This window comes from Acartia tonsa, chromosome 12 (assembly GCF_053477335.1).
Source record: "Acartia tonsa isolate MP-2025a chromosome 12, ASM5347733v1, whole genome shotgun sequence".
Taxonomy (NCBI): Eukaryota; Metazoa; Arthropoda; class Copepoda; order Calanoida; family Acartiidae; genus Acartia; species Acartia tonsa.
In genome coordinates, this window is record NC_137271.1 from 15,063,641 (window position 1) to 15,081,829 (window position 18,189).

General features: G+C 34.8%; 3 protein-coding genes across 3 annotated transcripts in view; all 3 read left to right on the forward strand.

Moving 5' to 3' along the window:
- LOC145333986 (splicing factor YJU2) lies at nt 1-9,074 on the forward strand. The gene is made up of 9 exons (XM_080179256.1): nt 1-257; nt 903-987; nt 1,462-1,528; nt 4,803-4,885; nt 5,413-5,519; nt 5,808-5,917; nt 6,534-6,627; nt 7,297-7,406; nt 8,000-9,074. Exons 1-9 carry the CDS (start codon nt 186-188, stop codon nt 8,373-8,375), a joined length of 1,104 nt encoding a protein of 367 aa, XP_080035382.1. The 5' UTR covers nt 1-185; the 3' UTR covers nt 8,376-9,074.
- LOC145333988 (transmembrane protein 223) lies at nt 9,071-15,360 on the forward strand. The gene is made up of 9 exons (XM_080179260.1): nt 9,071-9,166; nt 10,104-10,222; nt 10,786-10,859; nt 11,238-11,335; nt 12,014-12,056; nt 13,236-13,298; nt 13,678-13,716; nt 14,166-14,254; nt 14,901-15,360. The coding sequence occupies exons 1-9, from the start codon at nt 9,089-9,091 to the stop codon at nt 15,000-15,002; spliced, it is 705 nt and encodes a 234-aa protein (XP_080035386.1). The 5' UTR covers nt 9,071-9,088; the 3' UTR covers nt 15,003-15,360.
- LOC145333983 (transducin beta-like protein 3) overlaps nt 15,346-18,189 on the forward strand; it is a 19,615-nt gene continuing 16,771 nt past the window's right edge. Inside the window, exons 1-4 of the mRNA XM_080179253.1 lie at nt 15,346-15,442; nt 15,627-15,694; nt 16,911-17,004; nt 17,447-17,562. Coding sequence (XP_080035379.1) covers nt 15,379-15,442; nt 15,627-15,694; nt 16,911-17,004; nt 17,447-17,562 — 342 coding nt within the window. The 5' untranslated portion in view covers nt 15,346-15,378. The remainder of the gene's footprint in view (nt 15,443-15,626; nt 15,695-16,910; nt 17,005-17,446; nt 17,563-18,189) is intronic.

Genomic DNA, 18,189 nt, shown 5'->3' on the forward strand with positions numbered 1-18,189 from the left:
ACAAAAACAAATGAAGATACGTTTTGGAATGAAAAAGTTTGGAATTAATAAAAATATTATACTTTTAATTTAAAAACACCTTTTTATTATATTTTCGGTATAAAAAGAATGGAATTTATAATTTTTGTGTCTATAAAAGTTTTTTGTGAAGTTTCAGAAAGAAATTAACTTTTTTTAAAAGAAAAATGTCTGAGAGAAAAGTTTTAAATAAATACTATCCACCAGATTTTGACCCTTCTAAAATACCAAAATGCAAGGTAAGTCACGTTTTATTCCTTATAACTGATCAATTATAAGCAAAAACAAATTTGTTAAAACCTTTTTCCTTATTTTTTCAGAAATTCAATAACTTTATTGCTCATTAAAGATTATTTTATAGTAGTATATATCACGTAGTTTAGGCGGTTTCTCTCAAAGTGCCTAGTTGAGCACTGAAACCCTCCTTACTCTTAGTTTAAAATAATTCCTTTGATAATTAATAAGACATTTATTTACTTTTTCTCACTCTATGTTATGTTGGGTTATTTGGTTTTAGGATAGCCCTGCGTAGTTTGTGCCCGGCCTGCGCCCCCTTTTATTTAACTAACTTAATTTTACGGAAAGTGGGTTTCTGTGCTCTGTAAGTACTTTCATGGAAAGCACAGAAAAATCTTTTTGGATTTGCCATTTCCTTTCTTAATATTATAATTTCATGCTTGTAAGAAATATGCCGAAGATCATTCCTTTATATGGAGAACTGTCGAATTAATCGTTAGCTGGATTTTAACCAACTGTCAAATACTGTTTTCTTCATATTTTAGGGTATTTATGTCGAGTTGATAAAAAATATTAAAAGTTTTAATTTGCAGTAATGTGATTTAAATGAATCTTTCATAGGTATAATCCACAAATATTAATTTTAGGAGCCAAGAAACAAGACATTTTGTATTCGATTGATGGCGCCCTGCAACATGAGATGTACCACTTGTGGAGAATATATTTACAAAGGTCATTATATTTATTTATCAGCATTGCTACCTACTCACTCTAAGAATATGATATGTTTGATAGTCCGACCGTTTTTACGCTCGTACAACCAGAGTCCAAAATTACGTCACTGTTTTACGGATTTTTTTTTGAAGAAAAGGACATTTGAAGTGCTTGAAAATATATCTGTATATATTTGATGAAACCTTTCAAAATTATTGATTTATTGGCCAACTAGTTAGAAACTTTATTTTCATCCAAATATTGTTATTTCATGTACATGTTATGATGGAGGTAGAAAATGTATTTGTTTCATTTTACCTCATTAAACCTTAAAAATAAACAGCCCAATATTAATTAAGAATTTATTGCCTACGTTTGTAGATAGATGAAAATGTGAGCTACTTTGATTTCTAAACGAAATTTTTAAAGAAATCGTTTGGAAGACCACTTGCAATGTTTAAAAAATACACTAAATGTTTTTGTTTATTGCAGGTAGAAAATTTAATGCCAGAAAAGAAGATGTTGACGACATGAATTATTTGGGTTTAAGAATTTACAGGTTACTAATATTTGATATTTTTAGAACCAGTTTTTGCCCGTAACTCAAAAACAGTTTTCCTTTATTATTAAGTTTGGGGTGTGGTGGGCGGTGTATTTTTTTTCAAGACAAGATTTCTCTTGGGAGAGTGGAGGCACACTCCTTATCAAAATACTTAAACCTTTTCAGGACCTATGAGAAGATTTACTGTAAAGGAGACATATCGTTCTAGCGGTTAGAGAGATACTTTGTTATATACACAACATAGAAAGAACCAAAGACATCCTAATACTATTTTGATAATAAGGGGGGGGTTTTTAATGCAACCATCTCGTAATCAGTGAGCAAATGGCACTTAGAATTCGAATTTCGATCTGAAATTTTGCATGAGTAATCCTTGATAGGTCTATTTTCCCTAAATCGAACAAAAAGTTGGAAAAGTAACGGCTGGCGGCTAGCAGCTCAGCCGTTTAGCCGTTTTTGGCCTATTTTTGGGGCAAATTCATCATTAATTACGTAGGAATCAACTTTTTAAAACATATTTCTGGTTTAAATCATGTTAAATGATAACAATAACCATTTTTTAAAATTTTTAGTACCAGCTGCTAAACGGCTAGAACCGGCTGAAAACGGCTGGGAGCCGCCAAGAGTATAAAGGGTAGATAGGGCTTGTGACATGTCTAGGGGTAGGTTTCTATGGGTGCTGAGCTCAAAAATGCTACTAAAAATAGTGACGGCCAATCCATATGGCAGCTGGGTAACAGCTGCAGCTGAGCTGCGAGCGGCCAAGAGTAGAATGAGTAGATAGGGCTTGTGACGTGTCTACGGGTAGGTTTTTATAAGTGCTGAGCTCAAAAATGCTAACAAAAATAGTGGAGGCCCATCCACATGGCAGCTGGGTAATGGACGCAGCTCAGCTGGGTAACAGCCGCAGCTCAGACAAGATAGGCCAAGAGTAGAATGAGTACATGAGGCATGTGACGTGTCCAGGATTAGGTTTTTATGGGTGCTGAACTCAAAAATGCTTCTAAAAATAGTTTCGGCCAATCCCTATGGCAGTTAAGTAATAGCTGCTGCTCAGCTGCGAGCGGCTAAGAGTAGAATGATTAGATAGGGCTTGTCACGTGTCTAGAGGTAGGTTTTCATGGGTGCTGAGCTCAAAAATGGTACCAAAATAGTGGCAGCCCATCCATATGGCAGCTGGGTAACGGCCATAGCTCAGCTGGTAGAGGCCAAGAGTAGAATGAGTACATAGGGCATGTGACATGTCTAGGGGTAGGTTTTCATGGGTGCTGAGCTCAAAAATGCTACAAAAAATAGTGGCGACCCATCCATATGGCAGCTGAGTAACAGCTGCAGCTCAGCCGCGAGTTGCCAAGAGTAGAATGAGTAGATAAGGCTTGTGATGTGTCTAGGGGTAGGTTTTCATGGGTGCTGAGCTCAAAAATGGTATCAAAAATAGTGGCGACCCATCCACATTGCAGCTGGGTAACAGCTGCAGCTCAGCTGCGCGCCAACAAGAGTATAATAAGTAGATAGAGCTTGTGAGGTGTCTCGGGGTAAGTTTTTATGGGTGTTGAGCTCAAATATGCTAATAAAAATAGTGGCGACCAATCCACATATGGCAGCTGAGTAACAGCTACAGCTCAGCTAGGAGCGGCCAAGAGTAGAATGAGTAGATAGGGCTTGTGATGTGTCTTAGGGTAGGTTTTTATGAGTGCTGAGCTCAAAATGCTACCAAAAATAGTGGTGACCCATCCATGTGGCAGCTGGGTAACGGCGGCAGCTCAGCTGGGAGCGGCCGAAAGTAGAATGAGTACATAGGGCTTGTGACGTGTCCAGGGGTAGGTATTTATGAGTGCTGAGCTTAAAATACTACCAATAATAGTGGCGGCTCATCCATATGGCAGCTGGGTAACAACTACAGCCCACAAGCCCTATCTACTCATTCTACTCTAAGCCTCCCCCAGCTGAGCTGCAGCTGTTACCCAGCTACCATATGGATGGGTCGCCACTATTTTTGGGAGCATTTTTGAGCTCAGTACCCAAAAAACTTACCCGTCACAAGCCCTATGTACTCTTTTTACTCTTGGCCGCTCCCATCTGAGCTGCAGCTGTTGCTCAGATGCCATTTAGATTGGCTGCCACTATTTTTGGTACTATTTTTGAGCTCAGCACCCATGAAAACCTACCCCTAGACACGTCATAAGCCCTATCTACTCATTCTACTCTTGGCCTCTCACAGCTGAGCTTCGGCCGTTACCCAGCTGCTATATGGATGGACCGCCACTATTTTTGGTTGCATTTTTGAGCTCAGCACCCATAAAAACCTACCCCTAGACACGTCATAAGCCCCATCTACTCATTCTACTCTTGACCGCTCGCAGCTGAGCTTCGGCCGTTACCCAGCTGCCATGTGGATGGGCTGCCACTATTTTTGGTACCATTTTTGAGCTCAGCACCCATAAAAACCTACCTCTAGACACGTCACAAGCCCTATCTAATCATTCTACTCTTAGCCGCTCGCAGCTGAGCAGCAGCTATTACTTAACTGCCATAGGGATTTGCCGAAACTATTTTTTGAAGCATTTTTGAGTTCAGCACCCATAAAAACCTAACCCTGGACATGTCACATGCCCTATGTACTCATTCTACTCTTGGCCTCTCCCAGCTGAGCTGCCGCCGTTACCCAGCTGCCACATGGATGGGCCGCCACAATTTTTGGTAGCATTTTTGAGCTCAGCACCCATAAAAACCTACCCGTAGACACGTCACAAGCCCTATCTACTCATTCTACTCTTGGCCGCTCGCAGCTCAGCTGCAGCTGTTACCCAGCTGCCATATGGATTGGCCGTTACTATTTTTAGTAGTATTTTTGAGCTCAGCACCCATAAAAACCTACCCCTAGACATGTCACAAGCCCTATCTACTCTTCATACTCTTGGCCGCTCCCAGCCGTTTTAAGCCGGTTCTAGCCGTTTAGCAGCTGGTACTAGAAATTTAAAAAATGGTTATTGCTATCATTTAATATGAATTAAACCAAAACTATGTTTTAAAAAGTTGATTCCTACGTAAATAATGATGAATTTGCCCTAAAAATAGGCCAAAAACGGCTAAACGGCTGAGCTGCAGCCGCCAGCCGTTACTTTTCCAACTTTTTGTTCGATTTAGGGAAAATAGACCTACCAAGGATTACCCATGCAAAATTTCAGCTCGAAATTCGAATTCTAAGTGCCATTTGCTCACTGATTACGAGATGGTTGCATTAAAACCCCCCCCCTTATCTTATTTTTAGGTTTTACATCAAATGCACTGCGTGCGTGTCAGAGATTTGTTTCAGAACAGATCCTGAAAACACAGATTACGTTCTGGAGTCAGGTTCGTTTTTTTATAATATAGTTAGATCTATCAGGGATACTTTCCCAATGATAATAAACACAATTACCCCATCTGTAGAAATTGAAATTATTGGTTAGAGTTTGGAACTAACCAATCAAATTTCAATAAAATTAGCAAAGTTTTTGAGCCAACGTATAAGATAACAGGTTTATAAACCTTTGGTGCCAATTTAATTGGTACAAAGTCCAATTTCCCCTCCTTCTCTGAGCTTTAATCATATGAAAAGGAGTCTGCTTTTGATTTAATAGTAAATATTTATAAAAACGTTTTCTCAAATCGAATCTTACTTCGAATTGTTCGCTTTCCTATCATTAATACCTATAAAATTAAAAGGCAACTTACCATTAATTCTAAATATCTACGATAAATACAGCTGGATCTTTTCTTGTCATTATTTAAAAACCCATCGTTAATTTTATTTCTAGCTACAAAAATACATCTAATATTGTCAAAATACACTTTTTTTTGCCAAATGTACATCTTTTTTAACCAACTTATACGTTTAGGAGCCACCCGTAACTTTGAAGCCTTGAAAAGAGCAGAGGAACAGGCGGAGAGGGAGGATCAAGCCCACAGGGAGGAACTGGAAAATAATCCTATGAAAATGTTGGAAGTAAGACTCATACTATTATGCCCCCTATTTCCTATTTGATTGAAACGATCCGATGTCCTTTAAGAAGATTTCAGTTGTATGGCGGGCAGCTACTTTTATAACTTGAGTGTGTATCATATTCGGTGTTGGATTTTTAATTAGTCTACATTTTCTATAGGTAGGTAATACATTTTTTTCAATGGCTTAAAATCTTCTTCATTTTCTTTCCTTAACACCACACCTACTAATCTTTTAAAAATGCTTTGATTCTTATTGCTGCGCTACAAATGTACGTTAATTTTTGTTTAGGAACGTACCCAAGCCAGTAAAAATGAAATGGAGTTAGCAGAAGCTCTGGATGAATTAAGAGAAATTAACAGAAGAACTGTTAATGTAGATTATGATACAATGCTTAAAAAGTGAGTATTTATAATACGCCCTGGATTAGGACTCGACTGGTCCTCAGCCATTCAGGGTAATCATATATAGCTTCGTATTACAGACAATTTCCCTCGAATACTAAAATAAAAATAATAAAATTAATACTAGTTTTGTTACCCCTGGCTTTCGGCCCCTCGGTTTTAATCTTAGTTTTAATAGTTTTAATCTTATAATTTTTCATTATAATTTCCTCGGACAGCTATCTATTATACGATGCGATCAATAACTATCACAATTTTCGAGAGAAAACATTAGCTAAATCTTGAAATTTTCAATTTTGTAACATTAACTTTGAGAAACACACGTACCTGAAAATCGTCATCCTTGTTTTTCTTTAAATAAAGGGGGGGGGGGGGGTGCGTAATGAAATCTTAAACAGTGAGCAAAAGGGTCTAAATATTGAGCTAGATTCTGAAAACTTGGTACATAAGCCTAGGTACTTAATACATCTAATTGAAAAAAAAATTTATTTTTTTTATTTTTAGGTTAGGTAAGAAAACCCTTCGGAAATGGGATTTTAGGCCTTTTTTGGTCTATTTTGATGTAGAAAATTACTAATGAAGATGATTTTTTTTGCATCTATCTACTATCTAGGTATGATGACATCCGAGCAGCTGAACTGGAACGTATGGAGAGAGAGGACGAAAACTTTGTCAAGGCTGTCTTCAGTAAAGAAGGAGATGTTAAGGTAGGAAAACAAACACAGGGATCTAAAGGGATAAGACAATGGCCGATAAATGGATGAAAATCCCTAATAATGTTACATAAAATGTCCTCTTCTGTTAATTAATCATTTAGTGATTGAAACGTTTGGACACTCAACGTAATGAATCAACCAATCAAAATTCATAAAATTCCCCAAAGTTGTTAAGTCAACTAATAAAAAAAAACTTTAAAAAAATTGAAAAAAAACCTTGGGGACTTGTGTAAAAAACAGCCCTAATGTCCCCTCCCTCCCTGTGTCAAGGTGGGGAAACATACATGCATTACAAATTAGCTTCCAGGAGGGAGGGGATATTGCGAGGTTTATTACACTAGTCTCTAAAGTCTTGAAATAACGTTTTCTTATGCGTAGATTAAATCCATTCACTGCACTGGTGGAACTTACAAACAAATAATGTACATAGATTTTTTTGATAGGTATCTTCTAAAGTAGATCATATGTTATATTGGGTCGTCTATACCTACCTAATGATAATAAAGCCTCAATTTTATTTTAAACGGCATTTCATATTTCTTAGCCGTAATTTTTTTCTCTCTTTTGCCAGTTAACACTCGAACGTTCATTTTAGCTATAGACTGTGTTTTTTTTTGTCATTGCTGCGATACTTATGGATATAATCGTCTTTGTTTGTAGGTGAAACGTTTGATAGACGACGGGACAAGTAGCAGTGAGTCAGAAACAGAAGCGATAGAAAAAGCAAAGAAACTAAAAGTTGAAAAGCCCACAGATTTTCTTACGTCAGGGTAAGTCATATAAATTGAAATTGTGTGTGTTTTTTTTCGGAGGGAAGGGGGGGATTATTTATAGTAAAAGTTTAAGGAATTTGTTTGTTAAACAAAAAAATTGCCATTTAAAAAAAATAAACCTAATCAAAAACTAGTTCCTTAACCTCTAGCCTCTAGGGGAGACTGAAGATTGTCTAGAAAACAGCCAAAAGATACCCAAAGACATTGTTTGGAAAGCTTCCTTGAAAAGTACGACTAATTCGGACCAGCAAATTGTCTTATTTTAGCGTCAGACAAAAAATTACTTGCTACTGTATATTTTAATATAAATGGCTTCTTATTTCTTTGGAAATTTGGAACAGTTGTATTTAATTTTCCTTGTTTTTATGTTAAAAGGGGAAGGGGTTAAATAACTTTGTTCCCGTGGAGGGGACCCTGTGCCGACTTTCAATTGAGTCTTTGAACATTAGTCAATATGTTAACACAGCCATGTCGCGTCAAAAGAGCAGAAAGCAATTTGCTCGGTGACGAAAAAGAGCCATACTACTTGAACCAGGTAGTTGTCTGGAATACACATTATACATCTATACTTATACATTTATTGTTTTTAGAACAAATGTGAAACCTGCCGCTGAGAAAAAAGTTTGGGAGAAAAGTATAGGAAGCCTTTCCACAAGTAAAAAATCCGCACTGGGTATAATTGTCAAGAAAAAATCCACAAACAATTCCCCATCTACTTCTTCTCCCAACACAAGCAAACCGCCATCAGCTGCCAAAGAAGAATTTAAGGCGCCAAATCCGGTTTTGGTAAAACCAACGACTCCACAAAAGGCCGCTGAATCTAGTGGTATATCTATAGCCAATAAGAGCCCAGCAAATGCAAATGCATCAGCCAATAAGAGCCCAGTATCTGTACCTGTAAATCCTATGGGAGGCCTTGGAGGTCTTTTGGGCGACTACAGCGATTCAGGCAGTAATTCAGAATAGTATTTTTTGGCTGTTTCAGATTCTCTTTCACATGTTTAAAATATTGTTTTTAGTAATTGATGATTTGTTATTGTATAATATTAGGACTTTTCTTTTTACAATGGCTTTGAATCCGATTAATATCCGCTGGATTAGAACGGGTTCTTAGCTATACTGAAAAATTCATGTATAGTATCATATCACCTACAGACAATTTTTCACGAGTAATACAATAAATACCATTAAAATGATACCAGTTTTGTTAGTTTGGGCCTTCGGCCCTTCGTGTCTAATAAAACTGGTTTTAATCTTTAATTTTCATTTTATATCCGCGGTAAACTGTCTTTAATACGATACAATTTATTTACTATTGAAGATACGGTTCCATGAAGTGTATCTTTCCAAAAGTTAAGCTATTGTTACTTGTAGGTTTTTCTGCTTATTTAATAAGATGTGTTTATTTAGAATCATTATTGTTTACTAATGAGTTTTTCATTAAATTAAACTTGTTTTTACAAAGAGTATAGGGTTCTTTATTCTACGAAGCTAAATTTACCTAATACTTTTAATAGAACTCTACTTTTGAAATACCTTTATCTTTATTAATTGCATTTTTAGAATAACTACCTAGGTATTCACTTTAGTAAATCCAACAAATAATTTTAGCATCATAATACTTCCATTATCAAATTAAATCCAATCGTAATAAAACATTTCAGATGAATTGAGTAAAAATGTTGCAACTCTGTCGATTTGGTGTATTTTCCAAATTTGGAAGATTTTCATTAAATGGTTTCAAATCTAATTTACAGGTTAGTTTCAGGGATCTAAAGGGATAAATAAACAGTCCATTGTCGCATCTCTCTCTGGGTTAGTTTAGCTTGTTAAAAGTCACTGTTGCGTGGCCAGATGAAAAAAGTTTAATTTAGTGTTAGGTAAAAATGACTTTGCAATTGTATCAGTAAGAAGGTTTGATAACACCCTTTGCTAATTTTAAATCCAACTAAATCAAATTTTTGAGAAAATTAAAATTGAAAATTTTAAGTTCAATTTTCATTCCCTAGGAGTTACCAAACAATCATGACAATAAAGGCAAATATTAATACTTTTCAATTCTTTACAACTTTGCTTTTATGAAGTCTTTCATAAAACCACTCTATATAAGATTTATTTAAGGCTGAATTTCCGTGACCTTAGCAAAGCAACTGATAAAAATGGCCATTGATAAACTCCCTTCAGGAGTGGTTTTATGAAGAACTTTATAAAAGCAAACTTGTTTAAAATTTTAAATCTAATTTTCTTAAAAATTAGATTTAGTTGGATTTTAAGATTAGCAAAGGGTGTTATTAAACCTACTTACTGATACAATTGCAAAGTCACACTAAAATAAACTTTTTTCATCTGGCCACGCAACAGTGAAGTATCAAGAATTAGAACAATTTCGACACAAATAGCGCAGCAACAATAAGTTAATAAACTGCAATGCAGAAAATGTAGATATTACACAAGAAAATAAAAATTTAGATTATTAAAAATAGAAGGTAATAAATCTATGAATTAAGATTAAAAGACAATTTTACTAAAGAATGTAAGTCGATTATGTAGTTTCCTACACTTTTTCCTTCATTTTAGTCATTCATCTAAAGTATTACTTTTAATAGCCACCAAACTACCATTGAACCACCCCCCCCCCTTTTTTTTGTTTGTTTTTATATATGAATTAATAAACCTATCTTTGTATCTATTAAGGCCAATGTAAATAAATGGAACAAAAATGTTGGTAGTGTACGAAGTTATTACAAGCCAAAACAAAAAGATGCTTTCTTTGACATAGAGGGTGTCATTACAAAGGATACCCTTCTCTTTAGGTAAGTTTACTAGTATAGCGGCTAAGCCCAATGAACCCTCTAGGGAAGGAGGAGGGGGTCGACTGTAAGGGAAAACCATATTGGTTCGGCGGTTAGAGAGATCCTTCGGTTCACACAGACAGATGTCACCTGTTACTTTAATATAACTTGCTCATGAAGAATTTCTATGCCAATAGTTTCAACTATAAAATTAATTTTATTTTTTCGTTCTATTCCATCTGTTCGTCTTAGGCCCTAGATTAAAAAATACTTTCTCCATAAAGCTAAAATTTAAACTGGTGGGTCGACTCTTCCCCAGTTCCATCAAATGCTTCTAGCCTCAAGTCCTTTCTATAGGAATAAGCATTTTTTCGTTTTTACCCATATACATCTATAATACAAAGTAGAACGATGTCTGTCTGTATGTCCATGAGAAGCTGAAAATTTCTGCAACTGCGGACCCGATTGGGATATACTATTCAAGGAATATACTGGTCCTATATTGGGTTTCAGCTATTTTCTTATATACCTAATAACTTCTGGATTTGAAAAAAGAATATAGAAATTTAATATGTTTATTTAAGATATGAAGATGCAAAGAAGGTTAGGTTGAAGAATATTGCTGGGATGGTTATGCTACCCCTCTGGGGCTACCTAGGTAATTCATACTTTCTACTCAAGCCTCGGTTGTCTTTAACAACATGGATGGATTTAATCTGATTAGTGCAACATGCAAATGACGTTAAAAAAGTTCCGACTACTGCTGCGTTCTTTGCGATCTTTAAACAGTAAGATAAAAATAAATGACTTGTCCCACAAACAGGTGAAACTTAGTGCCCATTTCACATTTTAAACATCCAGAACAAAAGTTATACAATAGAAGTGACTCAATTTTCTAATACATAATGTTAGTACCTAAGTTAAACTTCTATTAATTCGCTAAATCGATATCGTTTTTTTTCTGATCCTGTACCATTGGTCATCTGTAAAGCTATTTATGAGATACATTATAAGATGACAACGTTCATGTGTTTAGGATATTTTGCCTTCAGTTTAAAGTCCCAGATGAAGCCATACGAAGAAAATGTTGAAACTAGTGAAAAATTTAGCTTTCTATTTAATAACGTCCTTTCGGTGAGTTTTATTTCCAGTATGGCTTCGAACCAGATTACCTAATATCCGCTGGATTAGAACTGGTTCTCAGCCATACTGATAAATCATGTATAGCATCGTTTTTCTATGAATATTAAAAAAAGATCAATACTAGGTAGTTAGTTTCGTTATCCCGGGCCTTCGCCATCTCGTAGGTATTAGAATGATTTTAATATTATAATTTTTTTCATTTTAATATCCACGGAACGATGTCTATAATACGATGCGATAAATAGCTATTCTTATTTGTGTTATTTCATCTACAATGATGAGATACTATTATGGGAATGGGTGAAATGTTATTTGTATATGACTTACACCCTTGAATTAATGTATAATTGCATATAGATATCAAATTGTATTCCCAACCAGAGCTCTGTCACTTTTGCCTAACAGTAACACTGGTCCATGTGTGGCAGGTGTCCTACTTGAATTTATCCTTTTGAATGAAATTAGTAGTAAGATGTAGAAGGAAATTAAAGTTATCAAATGTTGCCAACCTAATTTATGTTTTAATTTACAATGGATGCTTCCTTTATATTTTACATGAGGAGAAAAAACACGAAAATTTGGTTAGTTTGTTAAATGCATTAGAGACAGACAAATTGACTTGTGAGTAGCCCCACTACTCAAAACCTGTTGTAGAAATATTTATTTTAGGCAAGCACAGGAGTAGGGGTTGCATTCTTTCTTTTTGGTGCAGGTAACAAACTTAATACATATAGAAAAGCTTCATCTTTAAAAAGTGCTTAGGTACCTAGTAAAGTGATACCTAAACTTTTATAATGTAAATTTTCGGTTCAATTAAGATAGCATAAGGAAAAAGGATAAGAGGATGAATACTCACCCCTTTTTCATGGTAAAATACTACTTCCCCATCCCTAAATTTAGAAGCAGACGAAAATCAAAAACCGCCCAGGGCTTTTTGTAAGTCAATCATAAATAATAATGTGAATAAAAAGAAAAGCGATATTTAGCAAACAGCCGTGGGCGGTCAGAATCAGCTGAATGTTCATTATGAAAAAAATTTCCCCCTTTTTAGAAATAGAAGGATTCATCTTTCATGAACAAATTTTTTTTAAATAAAAATAAAATTCTATGTAAGTTTTAATTAAAACATTAAAACGAAAATATCTAATCTAATATTCTTGCCCTAAATATGGAAATAGTAAAAGGTAAAAAAATATTTTTTTTAATAATTTTTAATCCTCCCATTTGAAAAGTAGTGGAATAGCAATAAATTTTAGCGCGGCAATAGCGCTAAGTAGGCCTCTAGGCCCACTGCCTATTTTCGTCTTCTAGTTGCTTCGATTCCTCTCTTTTATTTTTTTCTCTATGATTAAGATAGTTAAACTCCTTTTAAAGTAACCTATCTATTTTAAACTTAGGGTTGTTCGTTTGTTTGTCCTCTTATTAAGCAGTTAAGAGAAACCTTCTCTACATCCAGTTAATTTTTAAACTAAAATACCTTTCTTTATGTTCTCCCTAAATCTATTGTTCCCGTAATCGCATCGTATTATAGACAGCTTTCCTCGGATATTAAAATAAAAAATTATAAGATTAAAACTGGTATTAATTTTATGATTTTGTTTTTTATTCGTGGAAAATTTTCTTTAATAAGTCACAAGTTTCTCAAATTTTAATTTATTAATAGTTATTTATCGCATCGTATTATAGACAGCTTTCCTCGGATATTAAAATGAATAATACCTAAGATTAAAACTGATATTAATTTTATGATTTTGTTTTGTTATACGTGGAAAATTTTCTGTAATACGATGCTATACATGATTATTTAGTATGGCCGAGAACCGGTTTCAATCCATCAGACATTGATCGGTTTCGAAGCCATACTGAATATGATTTTACTTTTCTTTTTAAGGTTTATCTTCTTATTGGACAATCAGAACTATGAATACTATAAGAAAAGCTGTTCTTAAAAAAGGTAATTTTTGATATTTTAGAACATAGTGTAATCAAAAAGAATATTGTTATACTGTACAGGGACTAAACTATTTACCAACAGAAGAACATCTTCCAATGTTTTAAATTTTCCTTAGGTACCTTTCTTACGAGAAGAAAGGGGCGTAGATTAATTTAAATTTAAGTTTCGGATATAATTTTTATACTTAGGTAGGTATAAAGTAAACTATAAAGTTTCCTAAGAAAAAGTCCCCGCCTAACCTGACCTAAAGTTAAGTAATAAACAAACAAAAAGCTACTCCCCCCCCTCCCCCGCCTTTATTTCTAATAAAGGGCGGGGATATCAGTGCCTAACAATGTACTTTTGTGTGAAAGCGCTGAATAAAATGTGTTTGTTTTAGGTGGAAAATATGTGCTACTACAACCTTACGGATTTTTAGGTAAATAACATTACATGGAGTAGCAAAGCTTCTATACAACTTCTAATATCTGTATGTATGACCGTTTAAAACGTTTTAGCTCTATTAACTTATTAAGCTAATACGTATTAGGCTGTTTTACCTTATAAATCTGCTTACTAGTTTTATTGTTGGTTTGTCTTACCGTTTCAGAGCTTTGCTCTTACAACAGATCTATAGCATAGATGAATATATAGATAACTACCTGCCCCCCTTTTTCCAAAAACCTTTTTCGTCTGTTAGAAATTTTTTTCTGCTACTTGGCTGTGTTAATATTCCCGACACTATTGGTTAATTTTCAAAGACCCAATTGAGAGTTGGAACAAGGTCCTTGGGAAGGGGACATAAAGTTATTTAACCCCTTTCCCCTCTAGTATTTTACACTAATGCTCTTACAGATGTTGAGTTGGCATCCTTTTTTTGTATTTCAGGAAGAAATCAATCCTTTATAAGTGTGCCCGTAGTCCACTGTTGTGGTATTCAGTACAAGTTTTATGGAAGACATAGGTTCTTTTTAAAGGTATTACATTATTTCTTTTGGCGATTTTCACCGAAGTGCCTTGTTGAGCAGAGAACTTCCCCTACCCATCTTTTGATTTGGAAACAAAAATAAGGGTTGGGGGTTGTGTTTGTTTATTACTTTGGATTAGGCTATATTAGGTGCCTAGTATTCCCGCAGTCTTTAGCCATAAGTTATGTGCTTGACAGGCAATTGGGGAAAAAGCACTCATTATTTTAATTTTATCCTCCCTTTTTTTTCGTGTAGACTTTTGTTGATTTCTACGTAATTAATGATGGATTTGCCCTAAAAATGGCCTATAAACGGCTGAGCCGCCAGCCGTTGGCCGTTACTTTTCGAACTATTTTTTCAATTTAGGGAAAATAAACCTACCAAGGATTACTCATGCCAAGTTTCATATCGAAATTTGGATTCTAAGTTCCATTTACGCATTGATTACGAGATGGTTGCATTACCCCCCCCCTTCCCTCTGATTTACAATACCTGTTAAAAATTAAAATGATACCATTAAAACTATTCTTACTTGTAAACCAAATTTTTTTTCTAATCATACCTACATTATGACTTGACTATACTTTACTGTTAGTTTAAATGTTGTAAACTTGTTATTGCTGGCTTCTTATGGACAAAATTGTCTTTGTTTTAGGTTCGAGACCACAGTTTTAAATATTCCTTTAACTTGGAGGATGGAATATTTTCTAATAAACCTCTGTTTGACAGAACTATTGGAGTTTCAAGAACATTTTAGTCATCGCAACATTACAAGTTTTCTTAATCTAGAATAAATATTATTGGATATTATAGACAGTTTTCCGCGGATATTGAAATCCAAATTATAAGATTTAAACCTGTTTTTGTAGTACCAAGAGGTTTTTATTTTTTTTTATTCGTGGAATAGTGTCTGTAATACGATGCTATATGTGATATTTCATTATGACTGAGATCTGGTTGTGACCAGTTCTCAGTCATAATGAAAAATCATGTATAGCATCGTATTACTTCATGATCATAATCTTTACTGAAAGTAATAGTTTTATGAAATTAAAGTTATCTAGGATATCTAGGTACTATCTATATATTTATGAATACATAGCCTGAATTTCAGATGGTAAAAAGCCTTTAAAATGTCGAAGCCAAAGTTATTATCAGATTTCGATGCTCAGAAGACCATTACTGCTGTTTATACAGGTATAAAGTGAAGCTCGCAGCTAGATGAAATGACTATACCCCCTCCTTCATTACATTTACCCCCTCCCATTTTCCTGTATTTACAAACTGACCAATAAATGAGGTCCAAGCAAAATTAACGATACAAATTTTAAAATTGAAAGAAAATATTTGTAAGAGGATAATACCTATTCTTTTTATTTAGGAGGTCATGTAGAGTGGAGAAATGGTTTATTGTTCACTGGTCTTAATGGCGATATTAATATCACAAAGGTAATCGGTTCTTAGCCAGAGAGAGATAGAGAAAGGGGAAGGGTGTCCCATAGAGTAGTGGTTAGCGCACTACGCTGTGGTTGGGAAAATCCGAGTTCAAGTCCCCTCATAGATATTGCACTTGGATGACAATTGCTGTTGCAATTTGTCAGAATATAATCACGCAACCTTTCCTGTGATGCCCTTAGGTTGTAAGGAGGGAGATTTGTAGGAAGTTAGGATCCTACATATCAAGCAACTGTAATCGTGCTTTCCCTCGTCAATGCTCCTCATTCATAAGAGAGTGCCATTAATTAGGGTGGCTTAATATGGAACACCTGCCAAAACTCTAGGCCAGGGTGATGTAATAATTGAGTAGCTTCCACGAGAATTGCGGGTCAGCTTGTAGTGTAACATAGAATACACTCAGCTGTGCGCGAAGCTTACCAATCTAGGATTGGTCAAAGGATTCTCACCTCCAATCTCCTCGTGCATCCGAATCCTAACTTCAGAGAATCAAGGCTACATACATACAGGGGAAAAGGGGCTTTTTAATGCACTAGTCCCCAACGTTTTATAATAACGTTTTCTTAACAAATTTTGGGGATTTTAGTGAAATTTGATTGGTTGATTCATTAAGATGAGTGTTCAAACGTTTCAACCACTAATTTTAATCTACAGAAAGGGTAATTTTGTGTATCATCATTGGGTAATGGGATGGACATCAATTTATATCGGCCATTGTCTTATATCTTTAGATCCCTAGTTTTTGTCATATTCGATTGGAAGTAAGTTTTTGTTTGTCCGAAAGATCTCGTTTACTACTGAACCGACTTATAGTTTTGGGAAGCTTTACATAGATCGCAGGATGGTCTACTAAAATTATTGGTTGAAAAGTTCAGTCAAGTATTCAGATGCATATTTAGATGTGAAGTTTAAATACTTTGGCCAATTATATTAGATTGGAGGGCTTGGGACAATTTACTGTAAATTCAACTGGTATCCATAGTTTTTCATTGAAGTTATCTTATTCGTTGGCTCAAAAACTTTGGTTACTTCTGTTGAATTTTGATTAGTTGATTCCAAGCTATTAGTGTCCAATCGTTTCAACCCGTAATTTTAGTCTACATAATGCGTAATTTTGCTTTTCATTATAGGGGATTTATTTCTATTTATCGTTTTTTGTCATATCCCTTAAGATCACTGTTTGATTATTTTAATATTTATCTATAACAAGGATGGTTCACTGCTACACAAGTTGACAGAAGAAGAAGACCCTGCCCTCATGTTTACCACATTTTTCCACGAGGACGTACTTACCCTAATTGTAGGTAGGTAGCGCAGCTGCTCTGCAGCAAGTAATACATCTCATTGGGAAGATCTATTTTGTCACAAAGACTTTTCTGTCATTTTGCCACTAACACGATTTATGTCAATATAAAACTTACTTTTGATGCAAAATATTTATTTTCTGATGAGATGCGTTAAGTGTAAATAACAAAGAAAAGAACACTATGCCTATTTAAGTTTAAGCAAATGATTTTTTTTATTAGGTATAAATCCGTGGTGTCTGAAAAATGAGCATTAATTATTTTCAATTACTCTAATGTAATAGATGGCTATAATAATGATAACCTCTTTATCCCCTCCCCTCCTACTGGATGAACGAACTGGCCAATAAACAAGGTCTATATTACTATAAGCAACCAAAATTGACGACAAATTTACCCCTGTCAATATATCAACGTATATTATATGATATCCACTTTTTAGCTCACAAATCCAGTTTGCTCCGTCAGTACGCCATGCAGCAGGACAAAGAAGACTGGAAACCAGAAGTTGTCAAAACCTTCAGATCTATTCATACTGGACCCATTGCACTTATGAAGGTAGAGATAGATAGATAGATAAATAGGTTCAGGGATTTAAAGGAATAAGACAATGGCTGATAAATTAATGTGCATACTCAATGATGATTCATATAATTTCCCATTCTGTAGATTACAATTAGTGGTTGAAACTTTGAAATACTAAAAGCAATGAACCAACCAATCAAATTCAATAAAAGTCCCCAAAGTTGTAAAGCCAACGAATAAAAAAATAATTTTAATAAACAGCCTAATGTCCCCTCCCTCCCTGGATAGATTTGTATTTCATAAGCATACAAGTATTATTAGTAGCGCAGCTATTTTGTACTTAGGGTTTGTCCGTCTAGTCATAATTTACCTCTGTACTCGAACGTCATACAAACTTACATTACATTATTTGTCAAAATGCTTTTAGTGTTCGGTACCATTGTACCACCAATTAAAAAAAAAATTTCAATGCTCGTCATTTCTATGGCCTTGTATATCTAGCAATTGTTTTACATAATCTTTCTTAAATATAACTTGTTAGTCCATTTTTCCTAGTGTAGGTATAACTTTTAGTAGCGAAGCTGAAGCTACTCTATAATTTGATATCTATCACTAAACTTTACTTAATTTTCATTTAACCTAGAGTAATGTAGGGTAATT